The sequence below is a fragment of the Phoenix dactylifera genome, chromosome 13, assembly GCF_009389715.1.
Source record: "Phoenix dactylifera cultivar Barhee BC4 chromosome 13, palm_55x_up_171113_PBpolish2nd_filt_p, whole genome shotgun sequence".
NCBI classification, from domain to species: Eukaryota; Viridiplantae; Streptophyta; class Magnoliopsida; order Arecales; family Arecaceae; genus Phoenix; species Phoenix dactylifera.
Window position 1 is genome coordinate 9,115,937 of NC_052404.1, and position 25,773 is coordinate 9,141,709.

At 39.2% G+C, this 25,773-nt stretch overlaps 2 protein-coding genes and 1 long non-coding RNA gene across 11 annotated transcripts; 2 read left to right on the forward strand and 1 right to left on the reverse strand.

The window, feature by feature from the left end:
* Positions 1-1,107: 1,107 nt before the first annotated feature.
* LOC103696562 (cationic peroxidase 1-like) lies at positions 1,108-2,823 on the reverse strand. Its single transcript, XM_008778234.2, has 3 exons — positions 2,617-2,823; positions 2,293-2,487; positions 1,108-1,662 (listed from the first exon to the last, which is right to left on the reverse strand). The coding sequence occupies exons 1-3, from the start codon at positions 2,821-2,823 to the stop codon at positions 1,108-1,110; spliced, it is 957 nt and encodes a 318-aa protein (XP_008776456.2).
* Positions 2,824-7,687: 4,864 nt separating this feature from the next.
* On the forward strand, positions 7,688-9,248 carry LOC103699953 (peroxidase P7-like). Its single transcript, XM_039133188.1, has 3 exons — positions 7,688-7,897; positions 8,045-8,239; positions 8,466-9,248. The coding sequence occupies exons 1-3, from the start codon at positions 7,688-7,690 to the stop codon at positions 9,021-9,023; spliced, it is 963 nt and encodes a 320-aa protein (XP_038989116.1). The 3' UTR covers positions 9,024-9,248.
* Positions 9,249-13,535: 4,287 nt separating this feature from the next.
* LOC103721515 lies at positions 13,536-23,650 on the forward strand. 9 transcript variants are annotated; one of them, XR_005514550.1, is made up of 10 exons: positions 13,536-13,885; positions 14,015-14,049; positions 17,483-17,615; positions 19,113-19,256; positions 19,872-20,276; positions 20,851-21,054; positions 21,183-21,610; positions 22,887-22,936; positions 23,047-23,137; positions 23,222-23,650. It is a non-coding gene; the product is annotated as an uncharacterized LOC103721515 (long non-coding RNA). The 9 variants fall into 9 exon arrangements; XR_606323.3 differs by having other exon boundaries at positions 21,183-22,936; XR_005514549.1 differs by having other exon boundaries at positions 22,887-23,137.
* The last annotated feature ends 2,123 nt before the right edge of the window (positions 23,651-25,773 follow it).

Sequence of the window (25,773 nt, forward strand, 5' to 3'; positions counted from 1 at the left end):
TATCTCATTCCTCCCTATCAGCCAAATATCCCGAAACTGGGTGGTCGTCACTCGAGCCCAAAAACGTCAAATCTTTGGAAAGAACAAAACTCACCTTCTTTTTTTTTTTTCTTTCTTCCTTTTTTTTGTTAGATAACAAAACTCTACTTCGTCTTCTATAATACATTGAGTTTTGCTGTGGCACATTTTATTAGTTTCACGAAAAAAAGTGATGATCCCTGGCCGTCCTTTTCATGGGGGTAAAAAATAAAAATACGTATGCAACGGTTACCAGTTATTGCATGGCTGCTTCTCTTTATGTTTGATTACTTTATTCAACCCGTCCTCCTCCATCTATACCATGCCCGTCTCCGCCGCTTGGTATCCCTGCCCCACCTCCTCGCTGCCACCTCTGCAGCCCCTCCACGACCCACGGCGTACGCCACCTCCTAGAAGTGGATAACACCACTCCAAGATTGCCGGTTTATCCGAGAGGCAATGGAGGTGGTGGAGAGAGGGGATATGCAACCAAACGACTGGGATTTGAGAGCAGCCATGTTTGTTGATTGGAACTGCTCGGCAGCAAGGACGGCAAGCACCGACGGCAAGGTGGAAGAGAGTGGAGGTAAATTTTGAGCTAAGGTTTTCGCAGGAGAGGTGGCTCCTACCAATGAAGGGGGTCGAGTAGGCAACCACCGCACGATAAGGAAGGAGAAGGAGGAGGGGATAAGAGGAAGAGGAGGAAGAAGGATTTTAAAATAAGAAAGAGTCTTTGTAGTAATTACGTAAAAACTAGCATCTAAAACTGGAGCTCTTATGTGAGACCTATTCCCGGCATTATGCTCCAAAAATAGGAATATTTATCTATAACATTGAGATAATTAAGTTAGAGTTTATACACAATAAACCATCACACCATCATTTATAAAAATGGCCTATTACATTCAACAAATCTTTATTACCATTAATAATTAATTTTAAGACAGCAAATTTATGACCATTACATTCAACAAATCTTCATGGCCGTTGATTATAATAAAAAGACAGCAAATTTATGAATTAACATAGTTTAATATATATATGAGACACAATTATGAATTTCATAATAAAGCGACCAAGCAAACCAAATTAATTCGCTTTCCTGCAATTCATGCGAATCTCGCCCCGGTTGCCTGTCAGTGGACTAATATTTCCCATCTTCAACATAGACACGGCAAAGTCAGCCCAAAAGGCATAGGGGTTAGCACTATAGAAACTGACCAAGCCATCGCTTACACCCTGACCACGCTTGAATAGCTGTTGGTCCGAGTGCAAGAGCCCCCTCCCATGCAGCAACCTGTTGAAGTAAGCTGTGTCGAATCTCGCCGGGGTCGCGTCCAACGATGCAAGGTTGTCATCCCCACCCGAGGTTGGGCAATAGTTGCGAAGAATGCTTGCAAAGCCTCGGTCGATGTTGGTCTCGTTGTAGAGCCTGTCCCTAAAGCTTGTGCATCGAGCCAGCCCAATCGTGTGGCCGCCAGATAAAACCACTAGATCTTTAAGATCTAGCCCGTGTGATCGGAAGTTGGAGAGGAGCTGAGAGAAGTTAAAGACGGGGGGCGGGATGTCATTATTAGCATCATTTAGGCTCGCTGTCCTCGAGTCTCTTCTTCCTAGTAGTACCATATAAGGACGTCCTCCCAACTGCAGTAAAGTATTTTGTTAGAATAAATTCTCATAAGAAGGAAACATGTTCGAAGGAAACAAAGGCTAAGAATTACAAAACTATAGAGTTTTACTAAGTACTTGACCTAGATATTTCTTTTATCGTTTCTTTGGAATGTTTGACAGTGCCTTTTCTAATGACGAAGTCATATCCAAATATGTTGAGCTCAAAACCATATTTTCTGTTCTAAATTTAAATAAATACGATCAATCATATCGAGAGGAAATGGTGTTGAGGTTGGGATATGGCAGTGGCTGGCAGCACGGTATAATTTGGAACCTTTGGTTGGAGAAGAATTAGAGGTTTTCGATAACAAGTGGCTGGGAGATCCGAGTAACAATATGAGAGAAGGATCGAGCTATGGAAGACAGTTTTTGCACCAAACTCCAGTTGTTCCTTGCTTCTATTTTTGCGTGTTTCTGGAAGCAATAAATCTTTGCTTTAAATTTTTTTGATTTTTTTTTGGAAATAATTTGAGAAAATTAGGAGGTTTTATGGTACTGGGATTTTTGAAACAGAAACAAAAGAAATACCAAAGGGGCCTCTATTATTCCATTTGCACGCGCCCCATAATTTCTCATGCAGAAGAAAACGAGAGAGCAACTCACCGCCGCGACGGAGTCACGAGCTGCAATTGCCAAGATATCCGCACACGACACAACATTGCCATGGCATGCTTCGTTGACGGCGTTCTTGATCTCGTCGACCACATCGAATCCCCTCACGGAGTTCAAGTTAGGTTTCGCGGTCTTCTCTCCAGTGAAACCAGGTGCATCATCCAACAGAATCGATCCATCACAACCCTGCAAAACAAAATATATATATGCACATCAAATCAATACTCTCTGCTTTCCTTTTAAGAAATAAACGAATGAAAGAAAGAAATTAGTGATAAACAATTCCGGACAAATGGGATGACAAGCTAGCTTTACGTTAACGAAGCAGTCGTGGAAGTGCAGTCGGAGCAAAGACGCTCCCATGCGTGGTTCCCGCGCCACCGCTCTCTCCACCACTGCCTTTATGGCGGGCAGTGCTTCTGGGCATACGTGGTCGTAGAAGTCGGGGCATAGCTGAGCCCTCGATGCGAGAGCTAATGCAGCTATTAGGAGGACAAGCATGGAGAAACTGCAACCGGCCATGAGGATTTGTGATGATATCTATGGCGCTCTTGTTAGCTAAAGGATCTGGACGGGTCTTTATATAGACGAGAGTTAAGATATTTTTATTCCTCCATGGCAGCATACGAGGTCCGATAGCGTAAAAAGAGAGTGCTTGACTTCGTCTATAGATAGATGTTTCCTCCGACTTATATCAGAAAAAAGACTTCGGCTATAGATGTTGATTTTCTTTCTTCTACTTAGTCTGCAGGTTCCGGTGATTGGACGCGACAAATCTGCTAGTTTTACGTGGTTTCCAACCTATCTCGAGAAGCGATGACATAACCCATATTTTCATTCTCAAATTACACAGCCCATCTCATGAAGCATACTGACTACATTTCAGTATCACTGCGAATATATTAGAAGTGGACTGGGCAATTTGGAACCCACCTTCCTCTTGACTATTCAAGAAACCTCTCTGTTTTCATGAACCTGCTACAGGTCCGTAAGCTAGATAAATAATGCATATTGTCCGCGACTTCTAATTGCATCAGAAACGGTATTTAGAACGCGCAACATACACTAAACTACTCACGTGAGGCATTTATTTAGTTAATCATGCCAAACTGACCTGTTCCGAATTTCAATGCAAGTAGGTAGCATCATGTATCCGCTAGAATTTGCCTAGAAACATTTTCATTCTTCCTTCTGAAAAGAACTTCCCTAGAAACATGCTGTAACCTGCATATTGGTAGCGACAAAAGCCTAATATATATATTGAGTTGCTACAGAAATGTAAACCTCAAACATGATGAATCCAATAAAAATGACTCCAATTTAAGGAATGAAATATATATGAATGTGTCAACTAGGCAGTTAGCTGCTCAAATCACTAACAAACTATTGCACTATATACCTACTTCCAACTGCCTTATATTTTATTTTCCTTCGCCTTCATTTATGTTCTGTTTCCTTCTTGGACAAGAAAACTGTCTTTTCTCAATGCATGCGCTTCTCATTGGTTCAAATAGAAATTATACCCAAGGGTCGTTATACTAGCTCAATAGTATATAGGACCAATTTTTTTTGCCACATTCCATGTTTAGCCACCTCAGCATTAGAAAGTAAAAAAAAAAAGAGGAAGCTTGGGCTCCAACCCCTCCCCGGGTGGACAGAGCTCTAGCCGTCCTCCTGTTCAAAGTGAACGGCAAAGTGTTGGCGTTGTCGATGTCCGAATCTCCACCTACATCCTCCATCTCCCGAGAGCGCCACCGAATAACTCCCAATCAGAGGTGTCTCGTCTCAAATGACTCTGCCACAAAATCCTGGGTTGGTAATAAAATTAGCCTTTTCCATGGGGATAACATATTAAATCAATCAGCAATGTAAGTAATAATTAAATTAAATTAGCCCCCGTTTTTTAAGGTAATAGGGAGCCCCCAGGGCCTAAAAACAAAGAAAATATTACGACCTACAACTATGCTTGAACCTAATTTCGACAAGAGAGTCGTCATTGGGATAGGCGACCTGAAATCTTCCATGCATATTTTCTCAAGGATACTTGGCTATGCTGAAACTAATTTACCAATCAAGTATCTGGGATTGCGGCTTCAAGGCTCGTGTGTCAAATTGGTAACTCTTGGAGGAAAAAGATAGAGAAGAACTTAGCATCATGTAAGGCTGCAAATGGATCGGGCTGACCCATAGAGCTGGGTCAGGTCCTAAAATTGGACTCGTTCCATTTTTTGAGTCAGGTCTGGGTTTATTGAATTCAGAACCGATCCGACACAACCCGACCATTTGAAATTTGGATAATTTTGGATTTTCAATCTTATGATCCAACCCGAATCTGTAAGATTATTTGGTCCTACGGGTCGCAGCACACTGGGGTGCAAAAAAATTGTGAAGACAGAATGGGTTGACTCGAAACGGACTCAACCCTAACCCAAACTGGACCAAATTTTTTTGGGTTGGGTTCAGGTTATATATGGCCTCGACCTGACCCGAATGACCCGTTGGGTCAAAAATTGTAGTGGTGGACCCAACCCAACCCTTTATTGGGTTGGGTCTGGGTCCAAAATTAGGATCTGAACAAGGAACCGGCCGGGTTGAGTCAGGATCACTCATTACCCAAGCCGATCCGACCCATTTACACCCCTAACATCATGGAAAGGGAGGGTTCTAACATTAGCTAGCAGATTAATGCTAGTGAATGCAGTTTTAAGTAAAATTCCAGTGTTTTGGATGGCTGCTTTCTTCTTACCTTCTCTCTCTCTTTTTTTTTTGTCTTTCCCTTTTATAGAGGCAGCCCAGCAAGTGGAATTACTCTAGTCAAATGCTTAAAATAGTACCTCACAAGTTTCAAGCATGCAGCTTCCTTGACTTGGAGGAGGAGTGTAATCACTTGGTTAAGGCCTAGATAATGCTAGAATTACAAATTAGGTTAGAGATGGATAAAAATATCAGCTTCTCTATTTATCTAGTCATATTGCCAACAGCTAGTATTTTAATTAATAGATGTTGACACCCCCAACATCTATTATTTTAATATCTATAGCTCGTATTGCTTGAATCTGAGGCAAACCTACCATCTTGTCTATAGGTTGTATTGCTTGAATCTGAGCTAAACCTACCATCTTGTTCTATTTCTGAGCAAATAAAGAACATATATCCTATCTCATTACAATAATTTCTCTCAGTTTCAGCTTGGAAAGCCTTGGCCTGCGAAGTTTTATCCTTTTTTTAAAAATTTCTCTAGTGTTGGTTGTGGACTTCTTCATTTTGAGCATTAAGTTAATTACACTCAACCCTTATAATACCACAAATACTAATAATTAAACAGACTGACTCAATCAATAGCGTAGGGAGAAGCTATCTTATACAACCGCCGTTTCCAATTTTTGTCGGTTCACAGGCAGTCTTGTTGCTATCCGGTCAACGGGAGCCAGAGATTTCCTGTGGCATTCCGTAAAGTATGTTTCTGGTCCAAAGAGCAGTATATATTAAACGATAACGAGATAGAGTGTAGGGGTTGGTTTGGATTTGATTCTAATTAACTTTTATTTTTATATTTTGGTGAGTGATGGTTGATTTGGAGTGTTATCGACAAACTAGAATGACTTGGCCCGGAGGTACGTCAAATCCTAATTCGTCATCAGAATACTAAAATATGATATAGTTCGGGAGTTCTTCTGGTTCTTACTGTAAATAATAGATCAGCATGGGCTTCGTCTGAAATGTTGCTGCTAATTAATAATAAAATTAGAATTCATTCACCTCATTTAGTGCGTCGTCTGCTGACCAAGACTTGGTCTTCAATTCAGTCTTTCCTCCATGAGCTTCAAGGTTCTTGGGCGTAGGCACAACCACATATATGGTAGATGAAAAAAAATGCTAGAGATCATCTATGCTAAGTTCACCAATTTTCATATGGAAAACAAGGACTCATTTGGTTCGCAGAAAGAATTTTTCTTAAATATTTTTCTGCGAAGCTGATGCCTGAAGATATGATGCCTAGAAAAGTGATTTTTGCATTTTTAATTGATTATAGAAAAGTGATGCATTTTAGAATGGCTTATATTTAGTTGAACATCTACTTTTCTGAAAAAAATTATATAAAATATCTGTTATGCCCTTAATAAAGAGAAAGATCTTATCTCATTTTATTTAAAAGCGCAAGGACACTTTTGGGGAAAAAAATTACCCCAATTCCAAGCCATTGGGAATTTGACTTTGGCATATCCTTTATAGATTTTTTTTCCATAAATGTGAAAATCTTATTTTCATAGAAAAACTATTTTTCATTTTTCTTGTTTGAAACTCTAATCAAACATAAGATATTTTTTTATTTTTCTATTGGCATACTTTCCCTCCTCCTCTCCTCTCAAATCAAACAAGTCCTAATTGGTTAAGCGATGCATATATAGGACAGATGGTACCATCTACCTCTCATGTACAGCAGACTATATCATGTCAGGCCAGACCATCACACTGAATAGCCAGCGCAAATTATGTTAATATGCATTGGGAGAACCATTGGATCTAAAATATCGATAGCCAAACGTGACATACATGATGTTTTTGGGAAAAAAAAAAAGTGACTTCAATTGATTGTCAAATAAAAGTTAATGTTTTTAAAAAAGAAAATGCAACTAGTGAGTTAATTAAATTATGAGGCATCAAATATACATTCATGTCTTAGGCAAAATGTGCTGCCTTTGCACTATTGCTGCTTGCTGGTTAGCATGCATGGGTCCATTATAGCGCAGATCAAACATGTGGAAGCTGCCATGCAAGCTGATGGTCTACGCGTTCACCTTAATCTACTCGATAATTGAATGCCAACTAGAGTTGCACATTCCATCAAGATTAATTTTACAACATGCATGGAACCATAGAACTTTTTACCACCGTAATTTTTTACAACATCTGCACGTACACCTGCTATATATCTAGGCATGCATTTCCCCTTTATATTCAAATACGAACGTACTTAACTATTTTTAATAGGCTTCAGAAAAACACCTGCTATAGATAGTTGCGTGTCTTCGAAAAACCACCCTCTTCTTCATGTCTAGTGCTTTTCCTTCGGAAGGGAACATTGGAAGCTTTTGATGCCCCTCCCACGGAGTAGAAGATTTCTCCGGCTTTGCTTAAGCTTTGAGTTAGCTAAGTCGAACGGGTAAGCGATAACTCCAGGATCAGAAGAAACCCGTCATCAGAAAGTTCCATATTATATATAAACACGTCTTCTTGAATACAATGCATTTGGTACATTAAACAATTAGAGGTTAGTAGCCTCCTGATACGTCATAGGTCAATCTTTCCATGGTTATATAGACACTCCAAGTCTCCAAAAACCTTACCCTCCCCCTATCATCATAAAAGAGCTGGGTGTCTCTCCATGGCTGCTACCCAATTGTTCATCACATACTTTGCTATGATCTCGGCCATCATGCTCTCCGCATTTGGGGAGCTATCAGTAGACTTTTACGACGAAGTTTGCCCGCAGGCATTGCCCACAATCAAAGTAATGGTTGAGGAGGCGATCGCTCTTGAGCCTCGGATGGGTGCGTCGTTGGTCCGGTTACACTTCCACGACTGCTTTGTTAATGTAATTACATGGCTCTCTTCATCATCTTTGCCTAGCAAAGAACATCGAAATAGGCTGTATTCGATCGACATACGCCCGTATATATATATATATTTTCTTTTAATTGCTCAGACTGAAGAAGAAATTGTCATGTAATTCTGATGGCAGGGTTGTGATGGATCAATTTTGTTGGATGATACCCCAGATTTCATCGGCGAGAAGACGGCAGCGCCTAACAACAACTCCGTTAGGGGCTTCGACGTGATCGATCAAATTAAAGCTGCTGTCAATTTGGCGTGCTTAGGAAATGTGGTCTCGTGTGCTGATATCCTGGCTGTCGCTGCTCGAGACTCCGTTGTGGCTGTGAGTTTCATCCTAATGAAATCGGATTCTATCAGCATATCTCACCCATCAAATTAATTAAGCAGCCCAGCGATCAAATACAGAGTCTAAACTGTAAACCATCAAATGAGATTCGACAGTATCGTTTCTCATGATTCTTGCGCGTTTCCCATTTCATACGTAGCAACTGCATGCCATTAATTAGTACGTTCTCTAACTCTACTGCCATAAATTTGACTGCATGCAGCTTGGAGGAGGCTCCTATGATGTGCTCCTAGGCCGAAGGGACACCACGACGGCAAGCAGGGACGCAGCGAATACCAATATCCCATCTCCTCTCTTGGATCTTCCAGACCTCATCGCCAACTTCGAGTCCCACGGTCTGGGCCTCGTCGACCTCGTGGCCCTCTCCGGCGCGCACAGCCTTGGCTTCTCTCGATGCCTTCTGTTCCGAAACAGAATCTACAATGAGACATCCACCATCGACGGCGACTTCGCCGCCTCCCTCCAGGCCGTGTGCCCACCGTCGGGCGATGACGACAAACTCGCACCGCTGGATGAGTCTCCGGTGAGCTTCGACACGGCCTACTACCAAGACCTAGTGGAAAGCAGGGGACTGTTGCACTCGGACCAGCAGTTGTTTAAGGGGGACGGGAGCTTGGCTGGTGAGCTGGTGCAGAAGTATAGCGGGAACCGTGATGCCTTCTGGGCTGACTTTGGGACGGCTATGATTAGGATGGGGAACTTGAGCCCCTTGACCGGGAGTGATGGGGAGATTCGTGAGAATTGTCGAGTTGCGAATTAGGATGAGATGAAGAGTTTGGTTGGTTGTTTGGATTCGAGGGTTTTGTACATGGCGTGGCACTGTGCTGTTTCTGGGTGTTCACGAGATGGATTCTTGTATGTATTAAGTGTTTTTAGCAAAAGGTTTCATGCATTACTTTAGCATCAGAGGATTCTGTTTTTTACCTTGGTTGCATTTCAGCCAGCTGCATCTTCTATAAGATATTCTTTTGGAAGTCGAATATGATTGAAACATATTTGTTATGACTATTATTCAATTGGCAAGTTTTAACTTTACAACTTCAAAGTTCTTAGCTTAATCACTTTTTACTCGATCCTCTATTCATTGTACATAGTCCCGTACGATGTACATTCCCTTTTCTCTTGGCATTTTTTTGGGCCTCCCTTATCATAAAAAATAATAAAAAAAAAAAAAACTTTAGCAATTGAGAAGTACAGATGATGTTCCATTACATTGCTAAAGCTAAGTCACTACATCTACTTAGCAACTGATAAAAAAACGATTTTTTTTTTTCAAATTTAGGTTATCACTTACATAATACCTATATATATATATATATATAGGTTATCTCAAACACGTACAACAAATGAAGAACACTCGGTACCTATGCAGAACAAAAGAATCTGAATTTCCCACTGGAGCTGCAAAGAGTCGAACAGCTAATTATCGTGACAGAGAGAAAGAGCATGTTACTTCTCGGCCGATACATGGTGACCAAAGTTTCAATATATTATATTAGCTGGTACTGTTTTAAGGAATAAATGGGAGTTTCTTTGAGCGAGCCTGCTTTAGAAATAAGTAAACCTTTGTGTGCAGAGCTTTTGGGCATTATAAAAGATTGTCTATAATTGCTTTCCTTGTTTTGGTCTTTCCTATCGACTTGTATACTTCACCATTATGTATCTATCTTAACTTGCAATCAACCATTAGACCTGGTCGCCACGATTATGCCATGTATAGCTATTTTATGTGTGTAAAAGACACTGTTGAAATGGATTAATACTCCCTTCCTCTGGTTGAACACTTCAGGTATACAGAAACTCGGAACTCAGGTGCTTATGCTTGGCTCTCGAAACTATTTTAAATCATGGACACCAAAATTCCGAAACCTTCGAATCTTCAAAAGACCTATTAAGTGATTTACAATATATTATGTAAAACGAAGTGTTGAATGCAATCACCTTGTCCTGGTGTAACAGGTTTCTCAACAACCATTTTTTAATAGCTAAAGATCATGTTCAATGTGTGTCGTGGTGTAGCAAGTTTGTGAGGACCCATGCGGGCGTGTGTTTAGTCTCACATCGGTTATTCGCTGAATAAATCTTGGATACTTATATACAAGATCAAGAAATCCAAATAACATATTCCGGCTAGCCATTTTGGGTGAGGTTCTAAGTTGTGACAAATGGTATCAGAGCGGGTCCGGCCCATAACCTATGTGAACTAAAAGATACTGTAGTACATTTCATTGGGATTGACTATGGGCCGATCATGGTGCTTGTGATTAGATTTGAATGAATTTGAACCCTTTAACTGACGAGGACGTCAAGGCTTAAATGGGAGGAGTATGTAAGGACTCGTGCTGGCATGTGTTTAGTCCCACATCGGTTATTCACTGGATAGATCTTGAGTACTTATATATGATCAATGAACCCAAATAATACCTTCCGGCTAGCCATTTTGAATGAGGTCCTAAGTTGCTACAAATGGTATCAGAGCCAACCCGGCTCATAGCCTATGCGGACTAGGGGACACTATAGTACGGATTCATTGGAGCTGACCACGGGCCGATCATGGTGTTTGTGATTCGATTTGAATGGATTTGAATCCTTAGCCCAACGAGGACGTTAAGGCTTAGACAGAGAGAGAATGCAAGGATCCGTACAGGTGTGTGTTTAGTCCCACATCGGTTAGTTGTTGGGTAGATCTTGGATACTTATACAAGATTAAAGAATTTAAATAATACCTTCAGACTAGATATTTTAGGTGAGGTCCTGAATTGTTTCAGACTCTATTAGTTATACTCACTCTAAATGTGAGCGGCTCTTGTACCAAAAGAAAAAGAAAAAATATACATCAAACGTAATTTAGTGCTCAAAATCTGGATCTGCTCGAGCCCTCAACCCTTCCCATCCCTCCCACGCCCATCATAACCTGAGACACAAGCTATAGCAAACTCCAGTCTCCACGCACGTTTCCACCTCAGTCCCTGTCGGCAAACCAACCTCAGAGAGCTAAGAAGGCAGCTTCCCCATCGTTCGACGACACCATCGAACATTACGCCGGCCGCACGAGCTTGTCCAGTTCTTCCAAGCATCTTTCGCTTTCCCAGCATGGTTTTTCGACGCCCAAAGACCTTCATCAATGTCTTCATATACTGCACCCATTCCGACGACCCATCGGGCTCGTCGGCCAGCAATCTGTGCAGCCTCTCCAAGGGCTCATGGGCATCGGACCTCCCCAAGCACGCCTCCATAGTATCCGAGTGAGACCTCAAGTGCTCTGGCTCGGCCCTTGCCAGCATGCCAGCATCATCGGAGGTCTCTTGCTTGCAACACTCGCCGACTCGCTTCTTGGCCGCAAGAAAATGCTCGTCTTCTCATGCCTCACCATATCTCTCACAGGAGCTCTAATAGTCATTTCATCGAACATTTACTGCCATGATACTGGGAGAGGAGATGCGCATTTCGGAGGTTGCTGTAACAGCCCGCTATTTCGGGGATAATGGCCCGGCCTAAAGAGGCCAGAAGAAGAATATGCGATCCGAATCCAGTAAGAAAAATAAGATCGAGGCCCGGCCAGCCTGAGATAGGGCCTAAAAAGTGGAACCTGTAGCCCAATCCCGCTTATACGCCCGCATGGTATAATCTTATCCCTTGACCACTTTTTTTTTTTTTTCCCTTCCTGATACAACAGTGACTCGCACCAATCTGCGTATAAGTGCAACCAATAAAATCAGAAAAATATATATATATAATAAAGTGAAAAAGAAACTAAGTCCTGATCCTTCTAAAAAAACTCTCCTAAATGATGCGCAATATAGAAGACGACGCAATCCGCTGCATTGTTCACTCTCGATAGACATGACAGGCTCGGAAGGAGCCAAACTCTTCTGCAAGCCCAGATGTGCTGTCCTCAGATCCACTCAATCACTGTAGCCAAATCTTGTTCCAAGTGAATATTATTACATTTATTGTTTGTCAGTATAATCATAGAACAAGACTATAATTTTATTTTATTTTTTTTGAAACGGGTGATTCATATAAATTTAATATAAATATATTTAAAAAAACAAAATATGGCATTTTTCGAAGTGCAATTGGCAGCTCAATCTAAAGGCATCGCCGGACGCCTACCAAATAGGCAAACAGATGGTTACGAGTTGGATGCGTGAGAGAACGTTTTTGGGATCGAAATTAAAGAAATCCGTCAAGGACGACATCGTATAAGTGGCCTTTTAGGGGGCGTTTGGTAACCCCAACAAGATCACCACGGTGATCTAAGATCCTCGATGATCCGAATACTGGGGTGATTTGATCCCCAGTAATCTAAAATCAATGTGTTTAGTAGGCTATGGTCCAGTGATTAAAAATCTCCGGGTATTCATGAGTAACTTGTTTGGTATGGTATGGGAATCCAAAATCACTGACCACATAATACCACAAATACCCCTGATATATCGTAAATGGATTTTTTATGTATTTTTAATTCTCATGAATTAAAAATGTAAGCCAATATGCTAATTTCTATAATAGCTTCATAATTTTGTCACATATTCTACTTTTAGTAACCCTTATTATATATTTATTAATCATGTAAAATATATTATAATAAATCAATATTTATTAATTTTGTCACATATTTATTAATATATTTATCAATATATTAATTATTACTATATTCTATAAAAATATATTTATTACTCCTATAAATCATTAATCTTATAAAAATATGTTATTTTTTATTGTAGAATTAATATTTTTATTTATACTTATAATGGATTTTTTTAATACTAATAATTATTTTGATTAGAAAAATAAGGTAAATAGAAGTAATATAGTAATATATTAAATATTTTCATTATATAAATATAAAATATAATAATATATTTCTACTATAATTTAAAATTATCCTTCAATAATAATAGCATAATAATATGATTAGTAATATATTATAATATAATTTATATTATTAATATAATATATAATATCAACATTATATATATATATATAGCATTGACATAATATATTGATGGTATATTGACATATCAATTTTTTTGCTAACTTGAAGGGTATTTTTGTTTTTAACTTTGAACCCAGGATCACTGTCCTGGGGTGATCTTGGATTCCGGACCTCAAGGACGGATATCCCATCACCGAATTGGAGGATGATTTGAGAAGTGAAGGTGATTTAAGATCACCAGGCGTAGGATTATAATGCAACCAAGTACGGTGATCTCATCGTCATTTTTGGTCGCTCACCCCATACCAAATACCCCTTAGAGTATGACACGTAATACGCAGCCTAACGGAGAGGGCGACTCTCCGTCCGTTAGTTCAGGCGGTCCATCCTCTCATCTTCCAATCCGTCCCCCTTCTTGTGAATGCCTCCCTCTCTGCTGAAAACCTCCTCGCCCGCTTCAGTCGGTTTCGCATGGCCCCGCCTTTTCGGTGCGACTCCTCTCCTCTCAATGCCTCCTCCCGAACCCTAGCGCTCTCGCCCTCCTTCGAAACCCTAGAATAATTAGGGTTTTTGCTCCTCTTCTGCTTCTCCTCCGCCATCCAATCATGGAGGAAGGAGACGGGAATCCCGCAATAAGAAGGTCGTCTTGCGCGTCGGATACGTGGGAACTAATTACAGAGGTAGCTCGAGATTAAGTCTTTCTTTCTTTTCTTTTTCTTTTTTTTTTCCCTCTCCAAGATTTTTATTGTATTCTTGATAGTAGTTGGAGTATTTTATATTTTTAACATTGATGATATTTAATTTTGCAGGTCTTCAGATGCAGCGAGATAACCTGCTTTATCGAGTAAGACCATAAAGGAAAATCTTCCCGCATTTGAATTGATAATTATTAAAGTGCAGTTTATTGGATTCTGCTCTTGAATGAAAAAGAAAGTGAAATAATGTTTTCGATAGAACTAATTTTTCTTGAAAGGAGCTAAGATTTACCAAAAGATATTCCGTATATATTATTGTCGGAAGGGCCTTTTTGTGTTATTACTTGTCGTTTATGTAAATGATCTAAGTATTGATGGCATCATGCATCTTATCAGCTTTGCGTAGATGGGCCTTTGCTAAAGCATTCCAATCTTGACGTATAGCAATTGAAGCAGGGTTGGAATCTGCCATCTTTTGGGCTGGTGGGATCCGTTATAGTAATTAGGGAATGCAGATCTGCATAAAATTGAGTGGGCTAGGAGTAGCCGAGCCGACAGGAGGAGTAAGGGTCGCATTTAAATACTTCTTAATTATTTAAATATAATAACATTTTTTTTATTTCTGCAGATGCTGGTATGTACCAATTTTATCTTCATTATGATAAAGTATGCAACCAAAGCAAAAACTTGTGCTTTAAAAAAGCATAAAAATACTGTGCAAGGGAGGAATTTCTTCCTTAATAGCTCCTTTATAAGTAGGTGCACACAATAATTATATGTTTCCAATACAGGATTCCACCTTCAAATATTTATGAGACCAACACACTCTCTTTCTTATGTAAACCTTCATCATGTCCTAAGAAAGCCTTGGTGCTTGTCATCAGATTGGTCATGTTAAGTTAACATGTGATTGTAGTTTATTAGGATGCTGCATTTATTCATCAAGAAAAGAAGTTCTGCCCCCTACTTTCAAGGAGGAATTGATAATAAGCGAATTAGTAATTGATATCATACCATGACAAGTTGATTGCGTATACGCTGAACTTACAGCAGGAACTTAAACAAAGAAACATAGTCTTGGTAGCCTCCTTTTAATTGGCAAGCTATCTTCTTATATTTCCAAGTATACAGTAAGGTTCCCTGGTTTACAAGGATCTTGAGCATCTTCCACATGCGCATTTGTTTTTGTATAGATACCTGCTGATGCCTTGTTGTCACATCTAGAAATCGCCTGGTGTCAGATATGAAAAGCAAGTCACCCAGACAGCTTTCTGGAAATTTCTGATTTTAAAAATCTAGTACTTCATAGGAAAACTTTTCTCACTTTCCATATTTTTTTACTAAGGTTGCATTCATATATATTTATATTTGTGTTATTTAAGAACTAGAATTGCGATTGATGCAATGTTCATGAGAACACCATTTGATGAAGGATACCAATGCTTAACCTCAAATTAGTCGCAACTAGATTTTTGTCATGTCTGATGCACGTGAGAGGATCTGATGGCTTGCGGTCTTTCTGTTGATAATGAAGAAAAGATTAGATGGACTTAGACACAGAAAAAAAACAGAGTTAGTGGGGAACTTTGCGACGTAAGAAATAAGATCCTACCATTTGTAGTTGGCCCTAGTGGCATAATTCTTATGTTTTTGTTCTACATGATATAGAACATCAATGTGGGTCAGGAATCGCAAAGGACAGGGGATCTGGCTACGTGAGATCAGTGTAAATGTGTGTAAGTAATTGGGTTAAGTATGCTACGACTAAAAAAAACCCTGAGATGCAGATCACTATGATAAACTTGACATGACCCGAACAAGATCTCTCCTACCTTAGAAGGAATTGAAGTCTTCTAATAAAGAAGAAAATAGTAAGATACTATTGTTGAGTTTTAAAATAATTATTGTCGCAGGAAAATAAATTGAATAACTAGAAGGCTAATTTAAACTAGAAAGCTTGATCTAAAAGATAACTAGAAAGCAACAAACAAGAAGTAGAGAGCTAATTCTAGACTAGGGTAAGTAGAAGACAAGATCCAAACAAGAAAGCTGGAAAGTAAATTAAGGTAGGATAACTAGTTGGATTCTCCCCAACTGAATCCATTAATCTGACCAGAGTCATCCTAGCTGTCACTTGGACTTTCCACGTCAATAACGTTGCGCTAGTTTTGCATAGGGCCTTATGGAATTGTATTAAAAGAGAAAAAGGGCATTCGAGTCACATGAAGGTTTCTACAAAGTTGCATCACAGCAAGGCAGAGTCACACCACCAAGAACACTCATGAAAACTTCTATTCTACTCATTATGATATAAAAGAGATGAGTACATGAGATATTTATAGTGTTCTAGGGCCTTTACATTGATAAAGACTCATGGAATCCTTTAGAAACTTGGAAAATATCTGCATGATGGCTCTTAAGAACTAATGCTGCATTTTAAGGGTGCTTCTAGATGCAAATGGAATATCTGACTATGACCGAGTCCCCATTAGATTCAACTGATGGTAACCTGGGTTTATCAGTTGACCCGAATTTGACTAGGACTCAAATTTCTTTGGCCAGCAGGATTTTTCTGCTGACAACTGAATTTGATGGTATGGTTCTTATCCTTAATTCGCTAATTGATGATTTGACTCTTGCTAGCGGTTACCAAAATTGAGAAAAATACAAAGACTGAAAACAAAATTATCAAAAAGACTCTGATTGCACTGATACGACTTTGATATTTTGCCCATAACATTCTTGTCTAACCTCTGGTTTATGTGATTCAAGTTGTATTGGTAAACTTACTTGACAGCAGGCGTGATGGAAGTGATTTCATCTCATAATTCTATTTGTGCTATTGTTGGTGAATTTTTGAAGTTGTTGTTACCTACAAAGCATCCTAACACTACAAACATTTGAGTTTTTTTGTGACCTGTGAGTCAAGTGTCACCACATAGCCATGCTTGGCTATCAATTTAGGCTTCCTAGGGTTGCCCATGTTGCCTTAGGGCATGTTTGGTGTTGCTTCTGAATAGAAGGAAAAGCCAAAAGCTAGGTTTTCTAGCTTCTCCTAAAAGTATTTGTTTTTAACTTTCTTCTTATAGAAATACTTTTCGTATAATGCTATCGAATAATAATTTTCTTTTGGAAAATGTTCTTTTGCTTTAAGAATACGAAAACACATTCTTTAAGAATACGAAACATGCCCTTAGTTCTACTCCTTTGCCTTTAGCATGACTGTCGAGGCAGGTGTATTTTCACCCTTGCATTACAATCATTTAACTTCTTTATTTGCTAAATCAATGAGATGATCATTTGTTGGAGTGTACTTCCTAAGTCATCAAGATGTATTTAATGCAATCTATTCCATTATGATAATCCAACAAAAGAAACAAAACTTCTACGACATCTCTAATTTATTGTAAATGCAATAATCACTTGCATCTTTGAATATGCTTATGGGTCTAATATGCTATTGCTTTAGTTCTTTTTTTGGGGGGGGAGTCTTTTATTATGTGTTCTAAATGATACTCCATTACTGTAATTAGTTTCTTATTTGGTCTGAGATTAACATATGTTAGGTGCATTTCTTGGCAGCCATGATTTCATTGAAGATGGAGATCCCTGAACATGCATGGAGAGAGAGGATCCTATTGGCATGGTTATTGCGAATTATGTTAATTCTAGCCTACCCAATAATGTCAGTTTTCAGCATATTACCATCTCAAAAGTGAGAACTAGAACTTGAAGTTTTTTATGGGTTAATTTATATGCCTTATTACCACCCCAAAAGTGAGAACTAGAATGAGTTAATTTATATGCCTTTTTACAAACTAAGTGAATAAAATACGGCGTTTTAAAAAATATTGAGCAACTGCATGATGAACTTTGTTCTTATTTAACACACTGCACACAAAGTAAATTTGGGCATGTTCAGCGGCATATAAGCCTTTCTCATCCAAGAGTTCTTTTTGTGCCAACAAAGCTGGAAGCTTTTCTCCATTAGTTAAGTCCTTGTCAACTTGTATCTTAAGGGATGCGCTTGAAATTTCGATAGGAAGGACTGCTTCCATACACTAGACCAATGAATAAGGAGTTTGACCAGTTGGTTCTTTCACTTTGGATTCATCGAGGCCCTGGTTAGGAAAAAATAAAGGTTTTGGGCAAAAGCAGCTCTTACCTCAAATTTTGTCACTTGCATTCACTCCATCATAATTCTTAGCTGCTAGCCTTCTAATTTCTGTGCACTTTATTGTGGGTCCATACAGCTATCTTGTACACATGCTTTGTTTGATCTTTAGGTGACTTGAAATAAACTATCTCCACATTTCAGTATGAGTGTTTTCTTTGGAGATACGTGCAAATAGATGCATGCATACGTTCACACACAAACTGCAAGCATTAGTAAATATCACCTTCATTGCGTTCACTTCAATATTTGTTGTGATGATTCTTTTGCAACAGTTCCATATTCGTCACTGCCCAGCTATGTTAACCTAGTTGCTTCTTTCTTTTAGACACAGAGAGATGATACAACATGACGTGCCATTTGGTGGCACTCCCAGAAAATGGAGTGAACTGTTTATGTCAGCTACAAGATTTAGTACTTGACACTTATTTTTGGAATACTCTGTCGAGAGCACCTTATTGCACTTGCTGGCACTTTTTTTTATAGTATGATTACAGTACTAAACATTGATAGTGAAAAGTGTCCATACTCTTTTAGTGAAGTGTCAGATCTATATGTTCTTCTTCTTTTAGTGTTACAATGGCATAAGTGTAAGTGTAACAAAATTTTGTTATTGACTGGTGAACTTACCTGGTCATCAATGTATGTATGATATGGAAGTGTCCCTGTGTCAGGATTTTTGGAGGTCGGAGTGTCTAGGTAACACTGCTACACAGTGATGTTGATGATGATGAAATCTTTTCTTTTATCAACTGTCTACTAGTTTAGCACTGTCTACTCTCTCCAAGTTATAGGAAAGGAAAAAGGATAGCCTATCCCCGAGCTTTCTGAGATAGTTGATATCTTTTACAAAATGTGCTGTTTGGAGAGTTATAGCATGTTATAGCAATGCTGAAACTCTTACTACTAGTAAGCATGCTTTTTTTGTTTTTGTGTTTTTTCCCCCCCTTTTCCCTTTCTGGGTAATGACTGTAGGAAAGAAGGAAAAGAATGCTCCTTAGCTTACTTCCTATTGCTTATTTGAATTGGTTTCTGTAGGAGTTTTGGTGCAAGAAGAGAATGCACTGTTCAGATGTACTCTTATCTCCTGCCTGCTGAATTTATTGGGATCGGTAGCGACTCCAGCTTTGCTGAATTCATGATCATTTATATCAATTCAATAATATACTGAAAAGTTTTAAGGTATATGTTTGTCGCTGGCTTGTTTTTGAGTTTGCTTTTACTATGATATCTCGGTTCTCTGGACTTTTTGTTCTTTAATGATTAATACATATATAGATTTGTCCACTCTGATCTGTACAATTATGTGGTTTCTGTCTCACTTGTTTTTTATCCCAGGGTAATTTTTCATGCATTCATCAGTATAATGACTAATGATTAAGCATATATCAAGTGAATAATTAGTTTAGCTTATTATCAGATTTAAATTTGCCTATGTATTTGCTGAAAAGTATTCTCATTTGTAGTCAAGTGGCATCTGAATTTGCACAGAACAGTCTAATAACACTTGCTTATTGTAGATGGAAATGGAGGAACCATCCATAAGCCATTCTTATTTAGGGGTTTATAGTATTAAATCAGAACTGTCACATTGTTTTTTACAACTAAAATGATCTGAAAAGACATGTATATAACATTTTTGATTACATTAGAAATTTAAATTTTTTCACATGGTCAAGACAACCATGATTGGAAAGCGTGCCTGTCATGGATGTCTCAGGAATACATAAAACATCTAAATTTAACAGCATTTACTGGTTGAATGTTAGATAGCTGACATCTATTATTTCCTTGTAGGGAGAACATTGTTTCCATAAGTAAACAGTTCATTTCAAATATAGGAAACAACCTCCAAAGCAAGGCCACATTATCAGAAAAACAAGAATTGCGGAGGATGTGTTGGCCGCTGAAGTTGCGGAAAATGATGATCTAGAAAGTTCTGAGGTTGTGGATGCTGCACTCGATAAATGTGAAGAACATCCAAACATTCAATGTGACAGTGACTGATGAAATGATCTGCCAGGAAAACAAAATGATGAAATTAGAGACTCAGAGTTCCGTCTTGCTGTTTGTGCAAGATGGCTTCATGAGCCAGATGAAATGGGTGGACTAAAGTGTCTCACGTCAGAAAGGGCTTTTGCTGCTCATGTGGACAGCTGCAGACGTCTTCAGGAAATAATTTCGTTGAGCTGTCCATATGAGGTGAATCTTTCATGCTACATAGGCAAGCTATACCCTATAACCTGGTGGTCTTCATTTGATGCATATAGCTCCTTTTACAATTGCTGCATGCTAAATGTTGCTATTTAACATACATCCTGGAATAGGTAGGAAATCGCTAGCTATCATTAGGTTGTCATCTTTTTCCTTCAAACTTAGTTTGATATTTTCAGCAAAATTTTGCATCTTGTTGGTGCCTAATATCATCAAGTGTAATGGAAGAGCATGTGGGACTCACCATAGTTTGCCCATCTAAAAGAAAATCATGAAGCTTTTAAGTTTTCTATGTATATATATATGTATATGTATATATATATGTATGTATGCATCACAATGAATATTTAAAAAACAAAATAATGCGAGAAAAGCATATGTAGAGATCTCGAAAAACTATGGTGGAAAGTGGTAAAATGGCCCATTTTAAATTCGCTTCAGAATCATTTTCTCTTATTTTACTGCTGGAGGCCATTTTACACTATTATATTCTGAAGTTGAAAAGCTTGTCTTGGATACTTTTCCCCTAACTAGTCTTTTGCTTCATATATACATTTGACAGGTTGTTGTGGCAAATTATCAGTACTAACTAACATCGGGATTTACCAGGATGTTTGACTTGAAAATCTTTGCCTATTTTAGATATCTGACAAGTGACTTTTAAGCAACCATATCAACTAAGCTATCAGCGATGATGGAGTACTAAGCTTTGAAGTAAATAAGACAATATACTGTCATCTGCAACTGCACCAGTATATACTATAGGGTAGTGTCCTATCTTTTAGTAGATAAAAACATGAGCCTTATTTTAATAATTTCTGGGTTTTTTTCATCTGAGCTTGTGCATATCTTAATCCAAGTCATGCAAGTGCTTAACTTTTGTTACCATCACAGCTCTGAAAAGTGGGGACTTTAGCAGCAGTGAAGCGGGGTTGGCTACCAAAAGATGTCATAGAGTTATCTCTGGTGATGTTTTCTGACATTCTACCCCTTGCCCCTTCTGATCCCTGGGGGTGACCGCTACTCTTTTATAACACGACCTGAAATGCAAATAGTGATCGAGTCCGAAGAAATCCAGAAAGCATTTGATGAGTTCTACTCTTCTATGATGTTGCCTCAGTCACCCAACTTCTTGGATCCATCCAAATCCCCATGGAAGAAATGGGTGGATAGTCTAGATGCAAACAGAAGCATTTCAGATAACAGAGCTGGTTGAAGTCAGAGCCGCATGGAAAGCATGGAAGAAAATTTCTCGAAAGCAAAGAAAATCCTTTTGAGTCACAACTTTGCCTATACTGAATCTCCAGTGAGCGTGCAATGAGGTATGATATCACTCCCACTTTTTCTGATATTCTTGCCTCCCTCCTGCACCTTTGACCCTACTGTTGTGTGAACACTGGAAGTAGCTTTGTTGTATTGTAGGAGATGCATGCATTGTTCCATGCATGTGTTGATATCCGTTCGTATTTCTATGAAGTGTTAGCATACTTGATCTTCCATTCAATAGGCTGTCAACTGTTATTTGTTCGTGATGCTTAGTGAAGTTGAATATGTTTTCACAGTAAATGAAAGTTTTCTCCAAATATGAAATGATTTTTTCTTCTCTCTTTGATTCTCCCAGCTGGGTTGATATCCCTCGTTACAAACACTAACATGGTCAAATCATGTTGAAACTTCATCCACCTTTGATGCTACCTAATAGCTCTTCCAACCTCACTATTGATTTTGATATTTAAACCTGTGGCATTCGCCTGTTATGCTTGTGACATCACCATTGTCTCATTCATTCAGAAAGGGGTCTTAAAATGACTTTTGCTTTGTTCTTCCTCTTCTGTCTAGTCCTTGATGGCCCCCAAACATGAGTTCCTAGAGATGCTGCTCCGCTTTATCTACCCAATTTGTTCAAGGTATTTCAGACGCTTTTGACAATGTGGAGTCTTAGGGCATTGTGTCTGTCTGTGCCCCCTTTTCTGTGCCATATCTCTTCCAGTGCCATGATTTTGTGATTGACGGATAACACAATTTAACTAGACAATGATGTCATCCAGATACAAGATGATACTAGCATAGTTACATTAATATTGTTGGGGTAAATTTTCTATTTTACTGGGTTAAGCTTAAACCTTGCACCTGAGACTTGAAAATGCCCCCATATGGTTTAGCAGGGTGTAGCCTTTGTTATGGTCAGAACCATTGGGCTGGGTTACACTTACACCTAACCAGTTTTCATGTGTTGCAAACCACGTGTTGGTAGGACTAGAGCCTTTTGGCAAATCCAGCGGCCATGGCTGAATTAGAAAGACCCACTCCACTTCCGTTCCACCACCTGCCATTTAGCTGGCCCGTTACTCATTCTTCGTGAATAAAAGGTTTAAAAAATACAATCCCCTTTGTCTCAAAGTTGAAATGAGCGTCTAACTGAAGCCTGCTTGCCAGTGGTTTGTAACGTTCATCCCAGGTTTAATGTTTAAACCCAGGGGCACCTACACCTTTATAACTTGTTTCTTGGCCTCTTACTCTCAGCACTCACCTCACGCTCCTCTGTGCCTCTCTCTCTCTCTCTCTCTCTCTCCCCCTCCATTTCCTGTGTCTTCTCAGGATGGGCTCTTTGCAGGCATGGGTCTCTGAGCACAAGCTCGCCAGTGTCGGTAAGCAAAGCATCTGATCATCTGGCTTCTTCGTAAGGAGCAAGAAAAAATTGGTGAAGTTTTAGGTCTATGATGAGCCACTGGCTAATATGGAATCCTGTGTCTTTCAGGAACTCTATGGGCTTCAGCCTTGGTGGCATCCATAGCTTACTCGCGTAAAAGAACGCCACACAAGACCAGCGTCAGGCTGATCCATGCTAGGTATTTGTTAGCAGGATAAGTTTCTTGTTGAAGGTGGAAATAAAGGTGACAATGATTTTGTTGTTTATGGTGGTGGTGGTGCAGGATGCATGCGCAAGCCCTGACCCTTGCAGTGCTCTCAGGTGCAGCGCTGAAACATTACTTGGAGACCAATTTTGCCATGGATGATGACAAGAATTAATCCCTCAGCTGCTCGATGATTCCAAGGAACGGCGTCCATGAAGCGTCTCGCAATGATATCATGTTGGCTTGTAGCTTTAGCTTGTGGGGATGGCACATCATGCCTAATTAAATGTGCAGCGGGCTTATGGTGGTGAGAATATGGACTGCATCTTGATGAAATAATGATATTTGTGATGATGCATGTCTTTTGAAAACTAAAAGTTATGATTATATGCAATTTATTGTTTTGTTATACGGAACAAAGAAGAAATTACCTTGTCCTTGTACAGTAGAATTTCAAAGCCCATAATTTTTCTTGACGCTTCGTATGCATTTCTCCTGTAAATATAATTTTCGTTGTTTAATGACCAAGAACTTCCATGGAATGTGAACTATGTGCCAGGATAATCACAAGAGATAAATCATGTAGAACATTTATGATATAGGATAACTAGGTTTAGCTTAGATGTTTGGCACCCTTCTTCTTAGGAGAGAGGTCTTTGATTCATCGTCAACTAATAGGAAGTCCAAGGAGTCCTCAGTCCTCTTATATTTTTCATCTTCACCCCGAAAAAAATACGGCCTTTTTATTTTCATAAATATTTTTCTGATAAAAATTTATAATTATTCATATATTCTGTTGGTATTTAAGTTTTAAGGGAACGTTATACCACTTCATCACAACATATGCGGAACTACTACTGTTGCATAAAGCTGGTAATGCAATTGGAGACTTGAGAATAGATCTCCTAGATTTTTTTTCTAACTTATTTGGTAAGGATTTCGGTCGTAGCTCACCGAGAAGCCACTGGAGATGACCTGTGAGAGCGTTTCTATCATACTTTGATCTTGATATTCTCCGGAATCTAATCTCCCACCATTATTTCAGGGAAAAATCCATGTAGCTCATTATTCTTCTTTCCATTTTCCTTTTTTTTTTTGTTAGGAAGTCGTAGTTCATATTGTCAAGACCACATGATAATTCGTCACTAAAAAATTATCACTTGGTGATGTTTCACAAAAATGGTATGGTCTTAATAGTGATGGAAATGTCTTACATAAACATGTATTCTTGTTGAGAACAGTGAGTGTTATCTTTATCCATGCTATTTAACAATGCATGATGCTAGTGATGATGGCTGTCTCTATGTCCACGGAAAACCACCAACATCAGCGCCATGTACGTTCCCTCTTCTGCAATCCCATCCCCATCAAACATTATTGTAAATCCTATCTTTGCGTACCTAAAAGCTACATATTACATTCACCTCAGGACCCTCTCCACGTTTCTTGGCATCATGTACCACTTCGCTCTCAGGTTATAAGCAAGGTATCATTTCTTTAAACCCTTTCTCACCCTGAGAAAGAAGTGGCTTCTTCACGGGAACCAGCAGCTGAGAAATATGCATCCATTTGGACCAGTCCGTGGGGCACATTGCTAGGCTAACTCGATGGAATACCGAAGCCAAGCAAACCTTGGGCTTGATTCCTATATAATTGGTTTGGTTAAGAAAGAACTATGGTCCTTGATTATTAAAGTATACCGTAGCAGGAACGATGCAACTTATTTAAGGTAGCAGATCAATCAATGAACTGATTGTGTTGATGAAATTTAGTCCCCTACCTAGAATTGGATTTAAATTTATTAGAGGAAAGCTATGGAAGCACACTCTAAAAATCTATGTCTATATGTTTAAAAATCTATATATGGTTAGTTTGCATATTAAATTTTAACAATCCATTGGATACGTAATATTCCTACATTTTGAACCCTTTTGGCTAGGGGGCCATCATGTGAACTTGGCATGATCCAAAATTCATGGCAATAAGTAGAACCTACATGATCTTGAGCTGGTCAACCAGTGCTACTCCAGTTCAGGTTATATTGCGAGTCATTAATTAGTTTGGCCTCTCTTGGCCTTGCCTTTGGGATGAGTCCTAGCTTTGAACTGAACCTTTGGTTTGAACTTGTAGACGAATCTTCCAACTTGGGGACTAGACCATTTGCCATTGGTGGCATGGAAAGGCGCTCCACACGAAAAAGAAAAGAAAGTGAGCAAGACGCCAAGCAAAGACCTTGACGCCCGTGCCTGAGTGAAAAGTGCACCGGAAAAGAACGGGAACTGAGTCGATCTATTCCATGGCGAAGCATCCGAAGCATAACTGCACACTCACACGATCTTTGCCGAGAGATAGTGCATGCGAGGAGTCCCCAGGAAGGGTTTATGACTAAAAGGATGGGCATTCAAAAAGCAGAAGGAGAGCGTAGAAGTACTTCATTCCACCGGGAGGAAAAAGGTACGAAATCCGAAAGCAGTAGAGCTAGCATGGAGAAATGCACCCCAAAATAGTCAGGCGTGGGGAATATGATATCCACCCCGACTGTTTTAGGGAAGAGACGACTGTATTGATGATATCATCTCTTCTATCTCCCCTTCTTTAATGGCAGAGGGTCTCTACTACCAAAATAATAA

What these genes read in the sequence shown, in the direction of transcription:
- LOC103696562 (XM_008778234.2), bottom strand. Translation starts at nt 2,823, where the DNA reads ATGGCCGGTTGCAGTTTCTCCATGCTTGTCCTCCTAATAGCTGCATTA. An exon ending in TCCACGACTGCTTCGTTAAC is followed by an intron (nt 2,488 to 2,616) that starts GTAAAGCTAGCT and finishes TTTGTTTTGCAG; the next exon opens with GGTTGTGATGGATCGATTCT. An exon ending in CTCGTGACTCCGTCGCGGCG is followed by an intron (nt 1,663 to 2,292) that starts GTGAGTTGCTCT and finishes ACTTTACTGCAG; the next exon opens with TTGGGAGGACGTCCTTATAT.
- LOC103699953 (XM_039133188.1), top strand. Translation starts at nt 7,688, where the DNA reads ATGGCTGCTACCCAATTGTTCATCACATACTTTGCTATGATCTCGGCC. An exon ending in TCCACGACTGCTTTGTTAAT is followed by an intron (nt 7,898 to 8,044) that starts GTAATTACATGG and finishes TTCTGATGGCAG; the next exon opens with GGTTGTGATGGATCAATTTT. An exon ending in CTCGAGACTCCGTTGTGGCT is followed by an intron (nt 8,240 to 8,465) that starts GTGAGTTTCATC and finishes GACTGCATGCAG; the next exon opens with CTTGGAGGAGGCTCCTATGA.